Source organism: Chlorocebus sabaeus, chromosome 9, assembly GCF_047675955.1.
Source record: "Chlorocebus sabaeus isolate Y175 chromosome 9, mChlSab1.0.hap1, whole genome shotgun sequence".
Classification (NCBI taxonomy): domain Eukaryota; kingdom Metazoa; phylum Chordata; class Mammalia; order Primates; family Cercopithecidae; genus Chlorocebus; species Chlorocebus sabaeus.
The window spans coordinates 123,258,997-123,278,163 of NC_132912.1; the positions used below are offsets into that span (position 1 = coordinate 123,258,997).

At 45.1% G+C, this 19,167-nt stretch overlaps 1 protein-coding gene across 4 annotated transcripts in view; it reads left to right on the forward strand.

Annotated features, from left to right (window-relative positions):
- PLPP4 (phospholipid phosphatase 4) overlaps positions 1 to 10,285 on the forward strand; it is a 136,052-nt gene extending 125,767 nt beyond the window's left edge. For all 4 annotated transcript variants that reach the window (XM_007964268.3, XM_038009616.2, XM_038009617.2 and 1 more), the window contains one exon: positions 9,734 to 10,285. In XM_007964268.3, the coding sequence (XP_007962459.2) occupies positions 9,734 to 9,933 (200 nt within the window). In that variant the 3' untranslated portion in view covers positions 9,934 to 10,285. The remainder of the gene's footprint in view (positions 1 to 9,733) is intronic.
- The last annotated feature ends 8,882 nt before the right edge of the window (positions 10,286 to 19,167 follow it).

Consider the following 19,167-nt stretch of genomic DNA (forward strand, 5'->3'; position numbering starts at 1 on the left):
GAATGATTTGGGGGTTTCAGAATTGAATCAGTTTTTCCTTTATCTTGGAGTCAGTAAGAGCCTTTGCATAGTACTGACAACCTAAGATGTGAGGCTGGCCTGTCTTTAGCACTCTCTGACTCTACCCTGTTTTGTTGCTCATTTCCTAGCTGTGGTAGTATAACGTGGCCAGAGTAAAGGAATGTGGAATCACAGCTCTTGTCTTTAGAGAGTGGTGAATTTATGCTGCAGCTGGTGTACCCAAGGCCTGTTGGCAACTGGGGCTTTGAAACCAACCATACTATCCAACAGGCACAGAAAGGAACTATGAGCAGTCAAGTGAGAATATTCATCCTCTGTGGGCTGTTGGGAAAGCAAAGCAAGAGAATTTATGTTCAGTCATGGTTAAAACCATATTTGGGAATCAAACCAAAACTGCATCATGGTAGACTTCTGCAGCCAAAACTGAACGTGCATCTGTTGGTACAGGTTATTGATATAGCCCAAGGACCAGTTCAGCTCTGTCATTATCTGTTCAACTTATACCCTTGGAGTCAGCCAGGAGAGGAACACAGCTTCGTTTGGATACTCTAAAGGGCTCTGAGTCAGGCTCATTTTACCTGAGTTCCCCCCTCATGCGGCTGTCTGCCACTGTCCACACCAGTTGTTTTCAACTGGGTGATGGAGAGGCTGACTGTACCTCTCAGGGGACATATAGCAATGTCTGTAGACATCTTTTTAGTTGTCACAACTTTGAGAGGTAGGTGCTACTGCCATCCAATGGGTGGAGGGTTAGAGACTAGGGATGCTGCTAAATGTCCTACAATCGCAAGGCCCCCTGCCCACCAACAAGGAGTTATCCAAACCCAAATGTCAATACTGCCCAGTTTGAGAACCCCTGTTCTACATTGTACCCCAGTTCCATATTTCTTTTCCCTGTTACATGTTAAGAAGCAGCAATGTTCTGGGAGTGGAAAGTTTTGTTAATTCAACACTCAATTATTAAGGGAGAAATCAAGGAGCCCTCAACGGTTTCCCGTTGGGAGGAGGGAGGCAGAGTGAGGTCTTCAACTGCAGTGTAGGTGGATGTTTGAGGCAGGATGCCTGATTAAGATAAATAACTTGTTTTCCTTTGGTGAACTGAGCTGCCCAGTGACTGTGGGCGGGGGCCATCCATCATGGTGAGAATTCACATGGAGGCCCATTAGCATCAGCAAAACTCAAGTCCCCCTCATTATAGACTTTAGTTAACAGCATTCATGTTGTGAGATTTTATGACTCCATTTCAATTTTGATTTAAGCAACTGTGCCTAATGTAGAAATACATCCAATTACTCGATTACACATCATATCCAATAAATAGCCCATAATCTCCAATGACTCTCTCTCTCTCCACTATCATGGTTATTTTCTGTTATTGACACCCCCTGGTCTTTTCTGCCTCCCCAGCCCACTCCAAATATACAAATCTATTGTTTTATTAAGTGAGGAAAATACAGAGGCACAGGCCATGGCATAGGGAAGGACACATGAAACATTTAACAGAACTTCCCCAGACACAAAACCAGCTGGATCAATACTAAATCTCTATGTGGCTGATATGCCCTGTGTCCTTGTGACATTCTGGCTTGCAGGTCAACTGGAAGCTGGAGAGTTTCACAGATGATGCTAACTACAAAGCCCAGTACCCTCTCAAACAAGCTCCCCTTTGTGATTGACAGTGTGTTTAACGGTGCTCAGACTTGTGGAATCCCCCTGCTAGAGAAAATAAATGCAGACAAAGAGCAGAGCATGTCATTAAACCGACTTCTGCCTCTATTCACGCTCTTGTGTGATTACGATTCCTCATAAATGGAGGGTTACAGCTACTAGTGCCAGGAATGTGGTGTTTGCTCTATCACTGGACTTAATAATGAGGTCCCCTGACCCCTCAAGTCCCTGCACCTGAAACCAGGCTCTCCCCATGTGACTTTAGGTTTGGAGATAACGTTTTAAACACTTGTTTCTCTACTTATAGGTCATTTGAAGCAGCCCTGGGTCCCCGAGTGGTGTTTCATTATAAGAAAGAACACCCCCCTCTGGATGTAATCTAGGGAAACCGGTCTCAAAGAATGAAGCAGTCATTTATTCCCACCCAGACTAAGGTTGGCAAGTGTCTCGGTCAGATACAGACACAGTTGTCTAACTGGGTTGAAGTTTTCAAGATGGCCATTATTGCCTCCGCCTGCTTTCCCGGATTGGGCTGTGAAGGGTCTGTGATTTGCAATGAACTAAATGTAGTTACCAAACTTCAGGAGATTACTGACCCTGCAAATGCAGGTGTTTTGGTGGTTGGATATTGTGCTGGACTGTTTCATGTGCACAAAATACTTCTGGCCTCAAGAAGCCCAGGCAGAAGCTATTCCCTTTGGAGAAACCCTTGCTTCAAAGCCTGATGACATTCTGTAACTCACAGGACTCTCTCGAGTTCTCTTTCCTTTTGTTACTGATAAACTCAGTAGCCCCAAAGGATGGGATCATTCCCTGTTCAGTGTGACAGAGCCATTACGTGAAATCAAACGTGAGCATCAAGCAGAATAAGTTTTATTCCATGGCCAAAGAATAGAGAAGTGGGGGCTGGGCACGGTGGCTCACTCCTGGAATCCCAGCACTTTGGGAGGCCGAGGCGGGCAGATCACGAGGTCAGGAGATTGAGACCATCCTGGCTAATACGGTGAAACCCTGTCTCTACTAAAAAAAAATACAAAAAAAGTAGCCAAGCATGGTGGCAGGCACCTGTAGTCCCAGCTACTCAGGAGGCTGAGGCAGGAGAATGGTGTGAACCTGGGAGACAGAGCTTGCAGTGAGCAGAGATTGCGCCACTGCACTCCAGCCTGGGCGACCGAGTGAGACTCCGTCAAAAAAAGAAAGAAAGGAAGGAAGGAGGGAAGGAAGGAAGGAAGGGAGGGAGAGCGGGAGGGAGGGAGAGAGGGGAACACAGCTCTCAGATGAACTTCTCAGTTAGTGAGGGGTGAAGGGATTAAAATGTAGGGTTTCTCTAACGAAGAGGTCAGGTAGTAGAATCTAGGGGAGGAATAGTCGACTCTTTTTCTGGAAATGGATGGTGAACTCCTGGGAACCAGAGTGCTGCCTTCCTTTTATGGCTTCTTCCAGTTGTTGTCATGGCAATTGTCAACTGTCATGGTGCTAGTGAGAGTGCCATTTAGCATGGAAATTAGATTATAATGAAGCCTGAGGTCTTCTTGAAGTTGTTCTGTCAGCTATCTTGGTTTTACCAGTTTCAGGTAGTCCAGTTACAAAGGGAGCTTTTTACCACAGGGGCCCCATTTCTTAAAGATAAACAGAGTTAGGGAGGGGTGAAAATCCAGCTATGTCATGTAAGCCTTACGTTGAGTAACACCTTCCCCTTCCCTCCCCTCTGTCTCTGTCTCCATCTCTCTGTCTGCCTTTGCCTCTTACACACACACGCACACACACATACACACGCACACACACATACACACACCCACACCCACACACATGGCTGAGGGACACACACTGTTAACCAGGCCTCCCTTGTGCTGTCAGAAGCAATCTGTAGATTTTCTAAATGAAGTGACTTGAAAAAGATCCCTTGGAACAATATGATTGTTCCCACCAAAAGCCTGCCAGCCTGGGTAGAACAAAAACACTGAGATTCTCCCTCTACCATCCTCAGCCCGAGTGAATTGATCTCACCTCATTTTCCCTCCACAGTTGGCTGCTCTGTGTGGCAGGGCCCACAGTCACATTTACCATTGGCTGCCAACCCCCGCCTCTGTCTGGGAACCTCTGAGTTTTGGCTGCCCATCTCAATCCACCGGGCTCTGTATTGGTGCCCAGGAGAGCGTGAGAAGCCTCAGCCCCTGGCTCACCCCTCCCTCCCGTCAAAGTCCACTGCATAGCCTGCTTTCAGCCTCAAGAGAGGCATTCTCAGTCAGGACTTCTGCCGTCTTCCTGCCTCCTGGTGTTTCCCCATGATGTAATTCCCAGGGAAGGTGGACGTTGCTTGCTCCCAAGTCTCACTGGCATCCTTCCTTTGTTTTACTCAAGGGAACCTGTCTCTTCTCAGCTTTCTTTGGTGTTCTGTGTGCCAGGCCCTGGCAACCACTGATCTACTTTTTATCTCTGTGGGTTTGCCTATTCTGCACATTGCATATAAATAGAACCACACAATGTGTGGCCCTTTGTGGCTGGTGATGTTGATTCTTTAGTGCCTCTTGTAGATGTTGTTCAGCTCATGTCAGTTCCCCATTTACTGAATAAAAGTCTGCTGAGTTCTGGGAAATAAATAGGGATGAAACATCCCAGAGTCCTAGATAATGACATGTAGTCAGGGAGATAGATTCAGAAACAGGAAACCCCACTGGTGGTAGGTGTGAGGCCACAGAGTGCATAGATGGCAGCCCAGAGAGACAGCAGGGCCCCAGGTCCATGCTGAGGGCTCCACAGAGCCACAAAGGGACATGGAAAACATTCTGCTCCAGCCCACACCAGATGACTGGTCAACCTGTGTCCTATAGTCTTACAAAGACACTACCCCTCTCTTAAAAGATGGGTCTACCTTCAGTTTCTCAGATTTACCAAATCTCCTTTGTCATCAGCACCTTCACACACACCCTTCTCTCTGCCTGGAAAACCACCAGTGCCTTCCTTTCCTCTACTCCTCAACTTCTCCCGATTAACTCTTGCTCATCCTTCTGGTCTTAGCCTGAGGGTCATGTCCTCAGCAAAACCTCTGCTCTGGAATAGCCCAAGTCTGTGTACTGGGTGAGATCACAGACCCTTACACGTTTCCTTCATGGTGCTTATCATAGCTGCAAATTGCTGATAAGGCTGTCATTGTTTAGTGTCTGTCTTGTCCCTTTGCTGGAAACTCTGGGACAGCAGGGACTTGTCCCATTGGTTCAGCCTGTGCCCTAGGCTTGGCCATCATGCCCGACCCCTGATACATATGCAGTGCATGTGTATGAATGAATGGCATCAGTGCTACGTAAGGAGACAGAAGTATTTTGTATTCCAAAAACACTGAGATCCATTTATTTCCCTTTTGAGACGTCCAGTTGATTTGGGGCAAAGTTAATCCCAAGTGTTTTTCCCCCAATAAGGGCTTTCTTGTCCCCCACTTGCTTGTCTATCAAGAGGATACGAATGCGATTTTATCAAAATAGCAATAGCCCACTTGAGGCAATTGATGACAAGCTCCTTCATAAAGTAAGTTATTGTTTGGATCTTGTTCACCACCTTTGTAATAAACACAACCCCAAAATGACTTTGCTGAGAAGCAGCTTGGATAGACCTTTCATTGCCCTTGTTACTTCTGATAACTCCCATAGCACCTGTGATATCACTTTTCACTCATTCCATTAAATGGGAAACAGAATTGGCAGGAATTGTCATTTCCATGCATGCTGCTATGTCAGTAAGTCTGGGAAACATCCTTGGGATGGTTTGATGTCTTTTGGTCAATGATCCACCTAATGAAATGCTGTGCTACAGAAAATAGAATGTTGAATGGTGTTATTTGTAGGTTTTACTCTTTGGTCTGTTTAGTCAATGGCTCAACTGCAGATGTTGTGGCTCATTTTAGATGCTAATAAAAATACCTCATGGGACTGTTTCCTGGGGTTAGAGGAAAAACAAAACAATAGTGCAACTCTAAGACCTTGAACTAGTAAAAGGCCTGACACATTTTATAGGCTGGTGGCCATAAGCTAGTGAAGAGATTCTTCATTTAAGCAACTTCATTTAATCATGCTAATTACGCCCTCTGGCCCTGCTCCAGAATTCATGGTACATATGGTTTTACAATTTCTTGGGTGACAAATGTGTTTTTAAGTTCCTTAGAAGTTTATTTACAATGCTATGAAAATGTAGCCATGTCAGAGAGGTGAGATCTGTAAGCTGCTGCATCGCTGTGTGAGGAGAAGGATGGGGCAGGATGAGAAAGCCTCCAGCAGCTCTGGAGTGGAATGTGAGAGGAATGGGAAAAGGATAACAAGGATGGATACTATGTTTATGTCCTATTTTGGCATGCTCCATGAAATAATCATTAGAAGTAATATATTATTAAATTATCATCACAACTTACTGAGGCACATACTGAGATCCACAGTTGAGAGATAAGGAAACTCAGAGAGGCAAAGCAACTTGCCCTGGTAGGAGCTGCAATGTCAGCCTTAGGATTTCTCAGCATTGAAGATTCTTGGATCGGGGGTGAGGATAAGTGGTGGTTACCTTACCACAGCCCCAGGAGCCTCCAAATGGCCAAACAGTTCTTCTCTTGGGAATGGATCTGCTACTTCCTTTTCTTGTTCATTCTTGGTAATGCCGCTTGTTTTCCCTGCTGTCCTCCAATCCCCCCTACTCTGATGGCTGCTCACCAAGTCTGAGCAGACACGAATATGTATTCGTTGCCTTTTTGCCAGACAGCTACTGCGCAGTCACACTGTGTTCATCAGTTGTGGACGTTTGAACTAGTATGGGGAGAAAGCAGTGACAATTATTTGGTCTCTCCCTTTGATCAGTTAGAATGACTTTTGTTTCTGATATTTTATCTCAACCAACGAGAGGATATGACCTATTTTTTTTTCTTTTCTTTTCTTTTTTCTTTCTTCTTTTTTTTTTAAAGAGATGGAGTCTTGCTCTGTTACCTGGGCTGGAGCACAGTAGTGCGATCTTAGCTCACTGCAACCTCTGCCTCCCGGGTTCAAACAATTCTCCTGCCTCAGTCTCGAGTAGCTGAGATTAAGGTGCATGCCACCATGCCTGGCTAATTTTGTTGTTGTTGTTGTTGTATTTTTAGTAGAGACAGGGTTTCACTGTGTTGCCCAGGCTGGTCTCAAACTCCTGAGCTTAGGCAATTCGCCCTCCTTGGTCCCACAAAGTGCTAAGGGATATGACCTATTTTCTTAATGCACCTTGGTAGAGTCTCCAAATAATCTCAATGTATGACCTTAGTAGGCTGACTCAGGATCAAATTCCTGGAACATTTATATAACAAGTCCTCTTAGGCACCTTGGACGTGTGGTTCCATGCTAATATGTTACTGATGAGGTCATCAAGAGGACCAGAATGGGAAAGGGGCACACCCAAAAACACACAGGACAGCAACCCAATCTAACCCTGAGTTACTATGTATCCATTTCCCTCAACAAACATAGTTATGCTGTGAGCGAGGTGTTGGCCAAGGTGTTGAAGGAACCAATGGCCAACCCTTATAGAGTTGAGTCCAGCATTAAATATTAAACAGTCGCACAATTTGTCATTGTTCGCCACTCTAATTGCACAGGGAGTGGGGATGGGCTACTAACATGTGTAACTGGGAGACTTGGTCTAGTCTGGAGGTCAGATGAGGCTATGTTGCACAAGGGTATTGAGCTCTGAAGTATGAATAGAAAAATGATATTGAGCTCTGAAATATGAATAGAAATTGATTAGGGGAAGGCATGAGGAGAAGGGATTCCTGGGAATCCAGGATCAGAACAGCACATGTGGAGCCCCAAGAGGAGAAGCAGCACATGTATTTGAGGAACTAAAGGGAAGACCATGGCTTCGGTAGGATGAGTGAAGGGGAAATAGCTGGGATGGTTGGCAGGGCCAGGGATGCAGCCTTAAATGATACAGGGGCTTGGCTGTTCTCTTACAGCAGTGGGAAGGAGTCAGCCAAGCAGGAGAATGGCTGTGCCTATTTACTCTTAAGAGAACATCACCGCTGTGTCCCAAGTCCAGTTCCAGAGCAGTGTCCTGGGTCCCGGGTCTGCATGCATGGAAAGCTTATGCTGTCATCATGGACATGTCTAAAATAAAAAAGCTTTTCTTTTATTTATACTTCTTTTCCTGCTTTGCTATTGCAGATTAATAAAATTACATGCATGAAATTACTAAATTTGTTTTAAAGAAGATAAAGCTGTTCATTATAGAACTTTTCATGTTTTTCTATTAGCTTCATAGAAACTCTGAAAGTAGAAACAGTTCTATGAACGATACTGAAATATGAAAATATTGTCCCTGTCCTCAGAAATTATCCTGTTAGATCTAGATAGAACCAGGATACCAATAACAGGATCACAAAAAATGACTGATAGGTGCAATGCACATTTCTAAGCATTGAGCAGCTTGTTTTCTTGAAAGATACATTTCTTTGACAACCACTCAAAATGTCACCTACAGGAGACAGAGGCACATTAGTTTGTGACTTAAATTGAAGTCTCTACAGTGTGTTGCTTACTGAGAAGTGTTGGAAAACTTACCACCCTGAGCACTGATCCTTCAGGAACACCATTGGCCCCGACCCGAATGCAGGCGGACACACCTCTCAGCCCATGGGCCTGCTGCATCCTGAAGGCTGGGACCTCAGAGTCATGTGGTTATTGAGCCTGGAATGAACCCGCCAGGGTGTGTGCACAGCACCACGGACCAGTGCAACTACAGGATCAGGACTCCAGGTTTCAAGCCCAATTCTTTTGGGGAAAATGGGGCTGATCCTGCCTGTCTACGGGAAGTCTGTATGGTTCAACAAGAAAATAACTGTGAAAGTGGAGACCCCCCCAATGGAGAATGGCAATTCAGCCTGACAGCAACCTTGAAAGAGTTCCCTTTTTTTTTTTTTTTTTTTTTTTTTTTTGGTTAGGGGAGATTTTCCACTAGACTAGAATCTTTTCAGCAAAAATAACCCATAGACAGTTAAAGTGAACACACACACAGATACTAAGCAAGCGTTGTTGGTGTGAGCTGTTTTTATGAGGTCTCTATTGAGAACTACCTGAATGTTCTCTTTGGCAAGGGGCTTCCCTGGGGCAGAGGGCTGGTATTCCCTGCAGATGTACCCCCCTGCCTCACCTGCTCCCCTCTCGCCTCCCAGCTGGTAAGATCTGTAGCTGTCAGAGAATTGAGCCCTTCCTGCCATAGGTCTGCTGAGTTTGCCAACACAGGCATGTCTTAAAATGTTTTATTCACTTTGTCTGTGACACAGAAGGTTCAATTCATCCCTGGGAAACCACTAATCATGAGGCAGAGACCCTTTCACCTGCTGGATTTTCAGCAGCACACCAGCAATATTACACTGGTGGGAACTTACTAAAAAAAAACACACACACACACAGCTCCCGAGATATTTAGATCCTACAGAGATGGCTTGAATTTTTCTTCCAGAATTTAGAATTGATTTCAAAAATCAGGAATACAAATTTGAGTTTATGCAATGCTCAGGTGTGAGTTAAAGAAATACAGGGAAGGGCTTGGTGTGGAGGTTCACGCCTGTGATCCCAACGCTTTGGGAGGCCGAGATGTGCAGATCACTTGAGGTCAGGAGTTCAAGACCAGCCTGGCCAACATGGTGAAACCCTGTCTCTACTAAAAACGCATAAATTAGCTGAAAGTGGTGGCACGTGCCTGAAATCCCAGCTACTTGGGAGGCTAAGGCAGGAGAATCACGTGAACTGGGGAGGTGGATGCTACAGTGAGGCGAGATTGCACCACTGTACTCCAGCCTGGGCGACAGAGCAAAAAACAGGGAAGAAAGAATCAAGTACTCATTTTTTAATGTTTAAGTGCCAGAAATGATGGCAGTTTGCAGAGGCCACTACCGTGGTTTCTCTTTCCGTTAGTCTTTCAGGGGGTCCTATAAGCAAACCAGGTCTTAGAACAGGAAGGAGAAGTGCTTTCTGGAAAATATAACTGGCCACATTTGAACAAATAGTAACCCATTTTTCCCGCTCTGCTGTTTCCTGCCTAGATTCGTTTGTGGGCGGAGTCATCGGCCTCATTTTTGCATACATTTGCTACAGACAGCACTATCCTCCTCTGGCCAACACAGCTTGCCATAAACCCTACGTTAGTCTGCGAGTCCCAGCCTCGCTGAAGAAAGAGGAGAGACCCACAGCAGACAGCGCACCCAGCTTGCCTCTGGAGGGGATCACTGAAGGCCCCGTATGACCAGTGTCCTGGGAGGATGGACGCTAAGCCCTGGGCACATCTGCCACCCTGACATCATAACACACTAGAAATGGTTTTCTGTAGTGTTTTTCATCAGTTGTTTCTCAAAGTCATCGTACTTCTGCTTCTGTTTCACTGATGGTGTTCCTGCTACTTTAAATGTCTACTTCCAACATCCTTGAATTTGCAAACGAAGGACTCCAGGAACAATCTCTGAGAGACGTGTGGAAGAGGCTGCAAAGGTGGGGTTTGGGGAGCTTGGCCGATTCCTGTATCCAAAGTGTTTGCTGTAACAGCCACCTTCCTATGTTTTCATGGTTGTAAAACATAATAAAACCTCCCACCTGGAAGAGTTGGTGTTGGCCGCCCAGTGCAACAAGTCATTTGGGGATGCAGCGGGTTTCTCAGCAGAGACCCAAAGCCAGCTTTGTCTGTAGGTCATTCCAGGTGCTGAGCTTGGAAGCAAAGGCTCAGAACCTTTCTGAGCCATCAGCTTCTCATAGCCCATGTCTCTAAAATAGATTTGAAACTTGGAGTGACAGCTTGAGCATTTCCAGGGCTTTTGAATCATTGAATCTGGAAGCAAATAAAATTAATAACTTCATGCACAGACCTCCACCAAACACAATGAGCGTGAAGATGCATGCGTGCATGTGTGGGGGATGAGGTCACTGTAGTTGCCTGAGGGTTCATGGGCACAATATCCTTCCCATCTTCCAGTCTGTTTGTGGAGCCACTTCTGTAGCTCTGCCTCATACAGTGAATTTTGGGGGCATGGGGGCTTTACTTAGCTCTTCTGCAAGAAGTGGTGTGACTGATCTCACAGATCAGAAACCGCATGCCTGGGGCTCATCTCAAGGGAGTGGCTGAGTGGCCATTGGAGGTAAGAAGCAGCTTCAGGCTGAGAGTTTTTCCCCTTTAAGGTCTGAGTTTGCAGAGCTCTGCTCTAAGGATTCTCCAAGTGGTGGTGTGTTCCCGTTCCTATCTAGCAGGCAATGTTTCAGCATGATAGGACTCTGGTAGAGGGTACAAGAACAGAATCAGCAATGTGCCATGTCTCTCGCTCAGCTCTTTGCATTGTTGAATACAGCCAGCCAGCCAGTCAATATGAACCCTTTTCAGTCTGAGTATACAGCACACTGCTCCTTGGCCAGCTTGTTTTTTCAAGGCAGTGAACATCCCCTTCATCCAGTTCCGATCGGATGTACCATGTGGTTCTTCAGATTCCTGGGCCTGGGTGCTACGAGGTGATGCATCTTTGCTATCCGGAGTGTTACTTTTTTTTTTGAGATGGAGTCTCGCTCTGTTGCCCAGACTGGAGTGCAGTGGCATGATCTCGGCTCATTGCAACCTCTGCTTCTGGGTTCAAGCTATTCTCGTGCCTCAGCCTCCCAAATAGCTAAGACTACAGGCACCCACCTCCACGCCTGGCTAATTTTTGTATTTTTAGTAGACACGGGATTTCACCATGTTGGCCAGGCTGGTCTCGAACTCCTGGCCTCAAGTGATCTCGCCTCAGCATCTCAAAGTGCTGGGATTATAAGTGTGAGCCACTGCACCTGGCCAAGAGTGTCACTTTTGGGCAGTTAACATAACAGACTGCATTTTGAGAGACTTGAGTGGCTGCTTAAATGGTCAACTGATCAGCGCTGGGCTGCATGTCCAAGTTAGAAACATCAGAATATCTTTGATCAGCCATTTCCGTTAAGCTCCATGGGCTTAACCTTGGAGTGCATGTACCACAGACTATGCTCCATGAGCCCCAGTGCAGCTCTCTCCAGCGCTGGTCCTTCCAAACTGGCTTTGGCACAGAGTCATGTGATTATCCCATGGATGGAGTGGGAGAAGGGGAGGCTTGAATTGACTTCCATCCAAAGTCAAGCCATTGATTTTTTAAAAGTTATAGTAGTTACATTGGCAAGCAACTTTGAAGATGAATGTGGATATTTTAAGAGATAAATCATAGCAATTGAAAAGACATAATTTTAAATTCTGAGCTAAAATTCATTTAAAATTAGAAAATTAAACAATAATTTAACTAAAAACTCTATAATTTTCAAAAAATAAAGCCCCAAATAGAAATATAGGAAAAGAATCCTTTGCTAATGTTAGGAAAAAAAAAAAAAAAAAAAAACCCATCCTGATGTGGCCCACATTCTTATTTGATTCTGGTTTTATCTGAGTTCTGTGACAGAAAGCAGGAGGAAAGGAAAAGGATTGTACTTCAGTTGTTAAAGGCTTAAAATTCTGAACCACAAAGTGTAAATTTAATATAAATAATTAAAGATAAATGGCCAGGAAGTACTCTGCAAAGTAACAACAGAGTATTATTAATGCCGATAATTACACAGAAAATCCTAAGACTGGCCATGTAAAAGCTTTGATTAAAATATCGTTAAAACTACAAATGATGTAATAACATGAAGCTGATGGTAGGATCCTCAGGAGTCATAATGAACAATGTAAGCCAGTTCACAAAAGGCAGGTATTTTTACAGATCCTTATGTTTTAATTTCATGCTCTATTCATGTGAAGTAAATATAACATCACAGTGTACCAATTAAATGGCCATAATGAGAACATTTATTCCTCAACCCCTGACTGTTTTTGGATGTGGGGTTCCTAATTCAGTCTTCTTTGGCAAAGTAGGTTACACACAGTGTGAAGAGTCCGAGCCCACCCTGGGAGCTGTGGGCTGCCTGAATTTCTTCCTTCATTGAGTAAACTTACTCAGAGTCCATATTAGAGATCGGCAGCCACAAGCTCAGATACCTTGAGGTACTAGGAAGAGATTACAGTGAATGAGGCAAGTGGGGACATTAAGGAATGGTGGAGACTGTGGAGAACTAAAAGCACACACCCAAGGGAAGTGGTGCTGACCCTCTTTAGCTGCAGGTTGTTATTTGTCGGATAGAAAGGCAGGCCCAGTGTTGTCAGATCTTTTGATTTTTTTTTTTTTTTTTTTTTGACGGAGTCTTGCTTTGTCGCCCAGGCTGGAGTGCAGTGGCATGATCCTGGCTCACTGCAAGCTCCGCCTCCTGGGTTCACGCCATTCTCCTGCCCCAGACTCCTGAGTAGCTGGGACTACAGGTGCCCACCAACACGCCCAGCTGATTTTTTGTATTTTTTAGTAGAGACGGGGTTTCACCATATTAGCCAGGATGGTCTTGATCTCCCGACCTCGTGATCTGCCCACCTTGGCCTCCCAACATGCTGGGATTACAGGCGTGAGCCACCATGCCGGCCCAAACACATATTCCCCCAAGAGAAGTCAAGAATCTTCATTTTATATGACATTGTTTGATTTTACCTTGGGCGACTGTTTCCATTGAGATACATTAGAATGCAGCCAACAATACACCCCAGTGAAAGAAGCTTAATCAGTAGGGGTTTATTAAGATTAAAAATAATAAGAAATTGAGAAGTTGGTGTTCTTAAAGCCCCCAGCCTCTTGCTCCACCATCTTCAGTATGCCAGTGATTCTCCCCTCATGATCACAAGGCGGCTGCAGCATCCCCAAGAATCACATCCTCATCCCATCATGCTCAAAGGCAGAAAGAAAGGAGCCCATTCATGTGACAAGATAACTCTGCTTGTGGGTCCCTTTATCAGGGAAGAAGAAGTTTCCCAGCACCCCTGAGAAAGATTTCCTTTACTTGCATTAGCTAGAATGATGTTAGATGGCCACCCCAAGAAGTCAGGGGGACTAGGAAGAGTGAATATCCAGCATTTTCAGTCTCTTTGCAGGAGGCAGATTCTACCTGCTTGGGAAAAGGGTTAAAGAATGGCTGTTGGGTTGACAATAAACAGTGTCTGTGAGAGCACCAAACTTGTTTAATTAAAACACAAAAATGGCACTTCAGTCACATAAAAATGTAGAGCAGGCTGTTTGCAGTCTCCTTTAGGGCTCACATGGCTTCTTAGTGGATTAAAATTTGAGCAGAAGAGCTGGCTCTTTTGTCAATCTATTTAGCTCTATTGAATTGCCCTTCTCCTAAAGAGTTTTTCTAGGTAAAACCGCGGTGCTAGTTGTCTGGGCATACTCCACCTCCCTGAAGGTTCTGGCACATTCCCCTCAGCTTTACCATTTTGAAGATACTGTTCTTTTCCTTAAACTCACTGTTTTCTCACCTCCCGTTACTTATCACTTAACATATGTCCCTTCTTTCCAGTTCAGAACGAATGTCACATCCACAGTTATCTGCTTCCTCTTCACATCTGGAGTTGACCCCACTTGAGAAGGCTCTTCCTTCCTTAGAAAAACTCCTCACACACAGGACTAGGGTTCCAGAAATGATGACTGGCAAACTTCCCCTCTCCCTCCCCACTCAAACCTACTGGTCAAAAGGAAGACCCCCAGCCTAGGTGACCCAATCTCAGTCTCACTCCTAGGAGCTGGAACAGAGCTGAGCCACCTTAATGGCAGCCTCTTAGAAAAGAAAAACATAAGCCCCTACTTCCAGATAGCCCAGAGTGCCCCATTTCCTGCCTGCCTGAAATGGTTGCTCAGCTCTTCCTTCAGTACTGTGAGCCACCCACAGCCTGCCAATGCATGCATTTTTCCCCCAACTAGAGCTGCTTTCTGTTTCTCACAACTGAAACATCTTCTAAACAAGAGCTTTAATTTCATCAGTCCCAGCTCTCCAGATGTGGAAGAGTTATTTCCAAGAGGTGTACAGAGCATTGCAATGATGACACCGGGCTTCAAAATTCCACTCCCACCTGTCAAAACCGAACTTTCCAAAGGTTAGTTCATCCATCATGCAAACCCCAGGTGGAAATTTCAGAGAATGCCTGGCAGGTAGTTCATCTAAACTGGCATGTTTCCCGAATCTTTAGCATTTAGTGATTCCAAACTCTGGCACACACACAAAAACATCCAGCTACAGTAGCATTTCGAGGGAAGCCTGACACAGTGCTTGGATCTTGCTCTTTGTGCCCAGTTCAAAACAAATAAAAGCAAAACAACCACAGTAGCAACAACAAAGCAAAACCATCTTCCTAAGTTTTAAAAAGTAAAATGCCAATTTCAGTGTAAAGTTTACCGTGAATGTTAAAGATGTGTGCTTCTTTGGGCAGTATTTTTTCCCGTGCATGTGTGTTTGTGTTTATGCCTTTAGAACTTTGATAGGCATGTCCTATCTCTTCTCAGCACACCATGTGTTTGGGGACATGGGTACCTCCTTTGGTCAAGAAGAGCGTTAATATATTAGAAGATGGATTTGAGAGCCCCAGGCTATAACCATCCTAGACCAAAGGAGTTCAGTCTCAATTAGGATAAATACTTTAATGTAATTTGCACCATTGCTGCTGTCTGGGAGTAGAGGACATGAAGAACTAGAAATCTAGAAGCAGTTTGTGTGTGTATGAAGGCAGAGGAAAAGAAGAGAGGGCCTCTTCTTTTCTCAAAGGGAATTTAATAGAGCTGGTCCAGCTTTGTGAAAATACAATACAATGCAGGTGTGATTAATAGATTCTAAATTCTCCTCTTACAGATCCAAATGTAAAATAGCGTATTAAAGGCTCTGAAAAGTCCTGCCATGAAGAAACTGTTTGACTGTGAAACATGCCCTGCCTCCGGCTTTTTTTTTTTTTTTTTTTTTTTTTTTTTGAGACAGAGTCTCACTCTGTCACCCAGGCTGGAGAGCAGTGGGGCTATCTCGGCTCACTGCAAGCTCTGCCTTCCGGGTTCACACCATTCTCCTGCCTCAGCCTCCTGAGTAGCTGGGACTACAGGTGCCCGCCACCACGCCTGGCTAACTTTTTGTATTTTTAGTAGAGTTGGAGTTTCACTGTGTTAGCCAGGACGGTCTTGATCTCCTGACCTCGTGATCTGCCCACCTCAGCCTCCCTAAGTACTGGGATTATGGGCATGAGCCACTGCGCCCAGCGCCGCTTTTCATTCCTCGATCACATATTTTCATCCCAGTGCTTGCAGTGGTGCTGCCATGACTGCTTGCCAGTGGATTCTGTAAATGATCAGGAATAATAATGCTCCCAGTGACAGACAATGAGAGTAATATCTTAACACAACATATGCTGTGTGATGGTTGGTGTCTCTTCTTGCTATGTGGTGTCTCTTCATTTTATGCCCTGGAAAGATCCCCAGACTGACATAGAACACAGTCGCAGATGCCCTGGGGACATCGTACACTGTCCTGTGATGTGATGCTAAGCACCTGCTTTCATCCACATACAGGGTGCTCTTCAAGGATGGCACAGAGGAGAGAACCACTTAGAACAGGGCCAGGCAGTCCTGCTAACATCTCTGCCACTTAACCTTGAGCAAACTGCTTCACACCCATGAGCCTCAGTGTCTGCATCTGCAAAACAGGAGTAACACCAACCTTATAGGACCTTCTACAATGGTTTAGTGATTAGGAATATATTAGGTTGGTGCAAAGGTAATTGTGGTTTTGCCATTAAAAGTAGTGATCAAAACAGCAATTACCTTTGCGACAATATAATAAGATATCAGACCTTGATAGTTGTGATTATTGCAGAACTCCTGGGGTATCTGAGACATGAATAAAGGAAGCACCTGGCATTAAAACTCTCTTGCCTTAGTCTGTTCAGGCTGCTACAACAGAATATCATAGACTGGTGGCTTATAAACAACAAAACCTATTTCTGACAGTTCTGGAGGATGGGAAGTCCAAAATCAAGGCATCTACAGATTTAGTGTCTGGTAAGGGTGTGCTTCAGGGTTCATAGACCCCTGTCTTTTTACTATGTCCTCACATGGTGGCAGGGGCAAGGGAACTCTTTGGGGTCTCTCTTATAAGAACACTAATCCCATTAATTAGAGTCCTAACCTTATGACCTAATTACCTCCCAAAGGCCCCCACCTCTTAATACCATAACATTGGAAGTTAGGATTTTGACATCTGAATTTGCGGGGGGCATAAACATACAGTCTATAGCATCTCTGAAGAGTAAACAGCAATTCTGATACAAGTAGGAGAATTTCACTGGCAACACTGTTATGGTAATCAGGTATTAAAACTAATTGAATTATAATTGAATTATAATCTCTCTAATTGCTGCTGCCACCAGTAGGTAATGATACAGTTTATCCTCTTAGGGAACCAGATTCCCCCATAAGAAGGCTGAATTAATAATACAGCAAAATTCACTATGTTGAGTTTTAGAAAAAGTAATATGTCTGAGGGGTATTCAACCTAAGTCAGATGTTGCTCCAGGCACCAGCTATTTGGAAGAAAAAGGCCCATCTGAGCCAAAGCCAGGGCAGGACAAACAGCTTTAGGGGTGCTAAGGAGTGAGAAGCCTCCATACACCAGGGCTCACTCCTTAGGGGGCCTCCTGAAAGAAGGGGAGCAGGAGAGGGGCAGGGAGAACCTCCAGTTATCCAAGGAAGAGGGTGAGCTAAGCTGATGGATACTTGAATTATTGGAGAAAAGTGTGAAATTAGAAATACTCATGGAAAGACCCAAAGACTTGTGAGCCTCTTAGGGATTGCAGAATGTTTTCATTCACATGGAAACCAATTGGACAAAAAGTGTTCATACCTGTATTCCAGGAGCCAGTGAAGACAGTGTATATGCAGAGAAAGCTTCAGGGAAAGGGGAGTTTTAGGAAATGACGGACCCAGCCTTCCTTAAAAAGAGGAGTCAGATACCTCCTTGCATGCATGCGCATACACGTGTGTACATACATAGAGACACATACACACTAGAAATTGTCTAAAGGTGGATAGATTATGTAGCTCTCCCTGGATCATATAAATCGCGTTTCACTTGGACTTGCCATTGCCTGAAGCAGACTTTGTAGAACATTCCAAGTTCTATAGAACTCCCAGTCAGCTCTATATCTACACCCTGGAGCTCTAGAAAGATCCCTTCCCAGCACAGTGGCTCACACTTGTAATCCTAGCATTTTACGAGGTAGAGGCAGGAGGATCACTTGAGGCCAGGAGTTCAAGACCAGCCTGGACTACAGAGTGAGACACCATCTCTATGAAAAAGTTAAAAAAAAATAGCTGAGCATGGTAGTGCACACCTGTAATCCCAGCTACCTGTGAGGATCACTTGAGGCCAGGAGCTTGAGGCTGCAGTGAACTATGATCATGTCACTACACTTGAGCCTAGGTGACAGAGAGGGACCCTGTCTCTAAAAACAAACAAAAACAAACGGAAAAGAATGATCCTTGAAGTCACACTCACTGCTGATAGCTTGAGGGTGAACCCCCAAGGCAAAGCAGGGACTGCCTTTTGGGGTTGACCTGATGAATATCATCAAAATAGAGTAACTTCCCACCCTCATAACAGACAAGAGCAAACTCAGCCATGCTTGGGTTCAAATCCAGCTCAGATATTTCCTTGAGCAGATTACAAATCTTTCAAAGATTCAGTGTCCTCATGTGTAAGATGGGTTTTTTGTGAGGATTAAATGAAGAAGGTATGTACAGAAAGTGCTTAGTACAGGGCTTGGTACACAGTAAGTGCTCAATAAATGCTAGTTCTTGTGATTAGTCAGTGTGATCTGTCACTGTGTTGTGAGGCCTGGGCTGTTCTACATGAATTCATTTCCCAGAAGAGTGGTGTCTTGAGCCTCTCTCACATGCTGACCATTTTGTTTAAAATCTTTGATAGATGAATTCTACAGTCCCTGGCCTTCCTTGTCCAGAGGCTTCTTCCGAAGAACTCAGTGCCAGGATTTTGAGTAGCACTGGATATTCTGGGGTCATTCATCCAATTTCCACCACTTTACAGATGAAATGGGAATCAGAGAAGGCAAGCCACCTCCCCAAGGTCACACAGCTTGTGAGAGCAAGACAACAGCATCCAGGCCTGTGTAATAGCAGAACCATTGCTTCTTTGGCTCTGCTGAAGCTTGTATTGTGGGATATCTGTGGTGTCGGTTGGCTGTCTCCTGTGTCAATGTCAGGAGGACGGGCTGGAGCTCCTGGGGACCAGAACCCTTCAGATTCCAGGAGGAGTAGGGAAAGCACAGATGGCCTGCAGAGTCCCAAGGGTGAGGCCAGCAAGTTCTTTCTTCCCCCAGGTGCTCAGAGCATCCTCTGAGTTGCCAAACGGACTCCCAGAGGGGTCAACTGTGGGCCCTAAACCAGAGAACGGCTGGGAAGCAGGCCCTTAGGGGAACTGCGGTCTCACCAGCTCAAGAGCAGGCCAGGACTCCTCAGCACAGAAGCTGGGAATCTTGGGTGTTCAGATCAGCCTGAAAATCTGCACTTGGGAAAAGCCATCTGGCTGG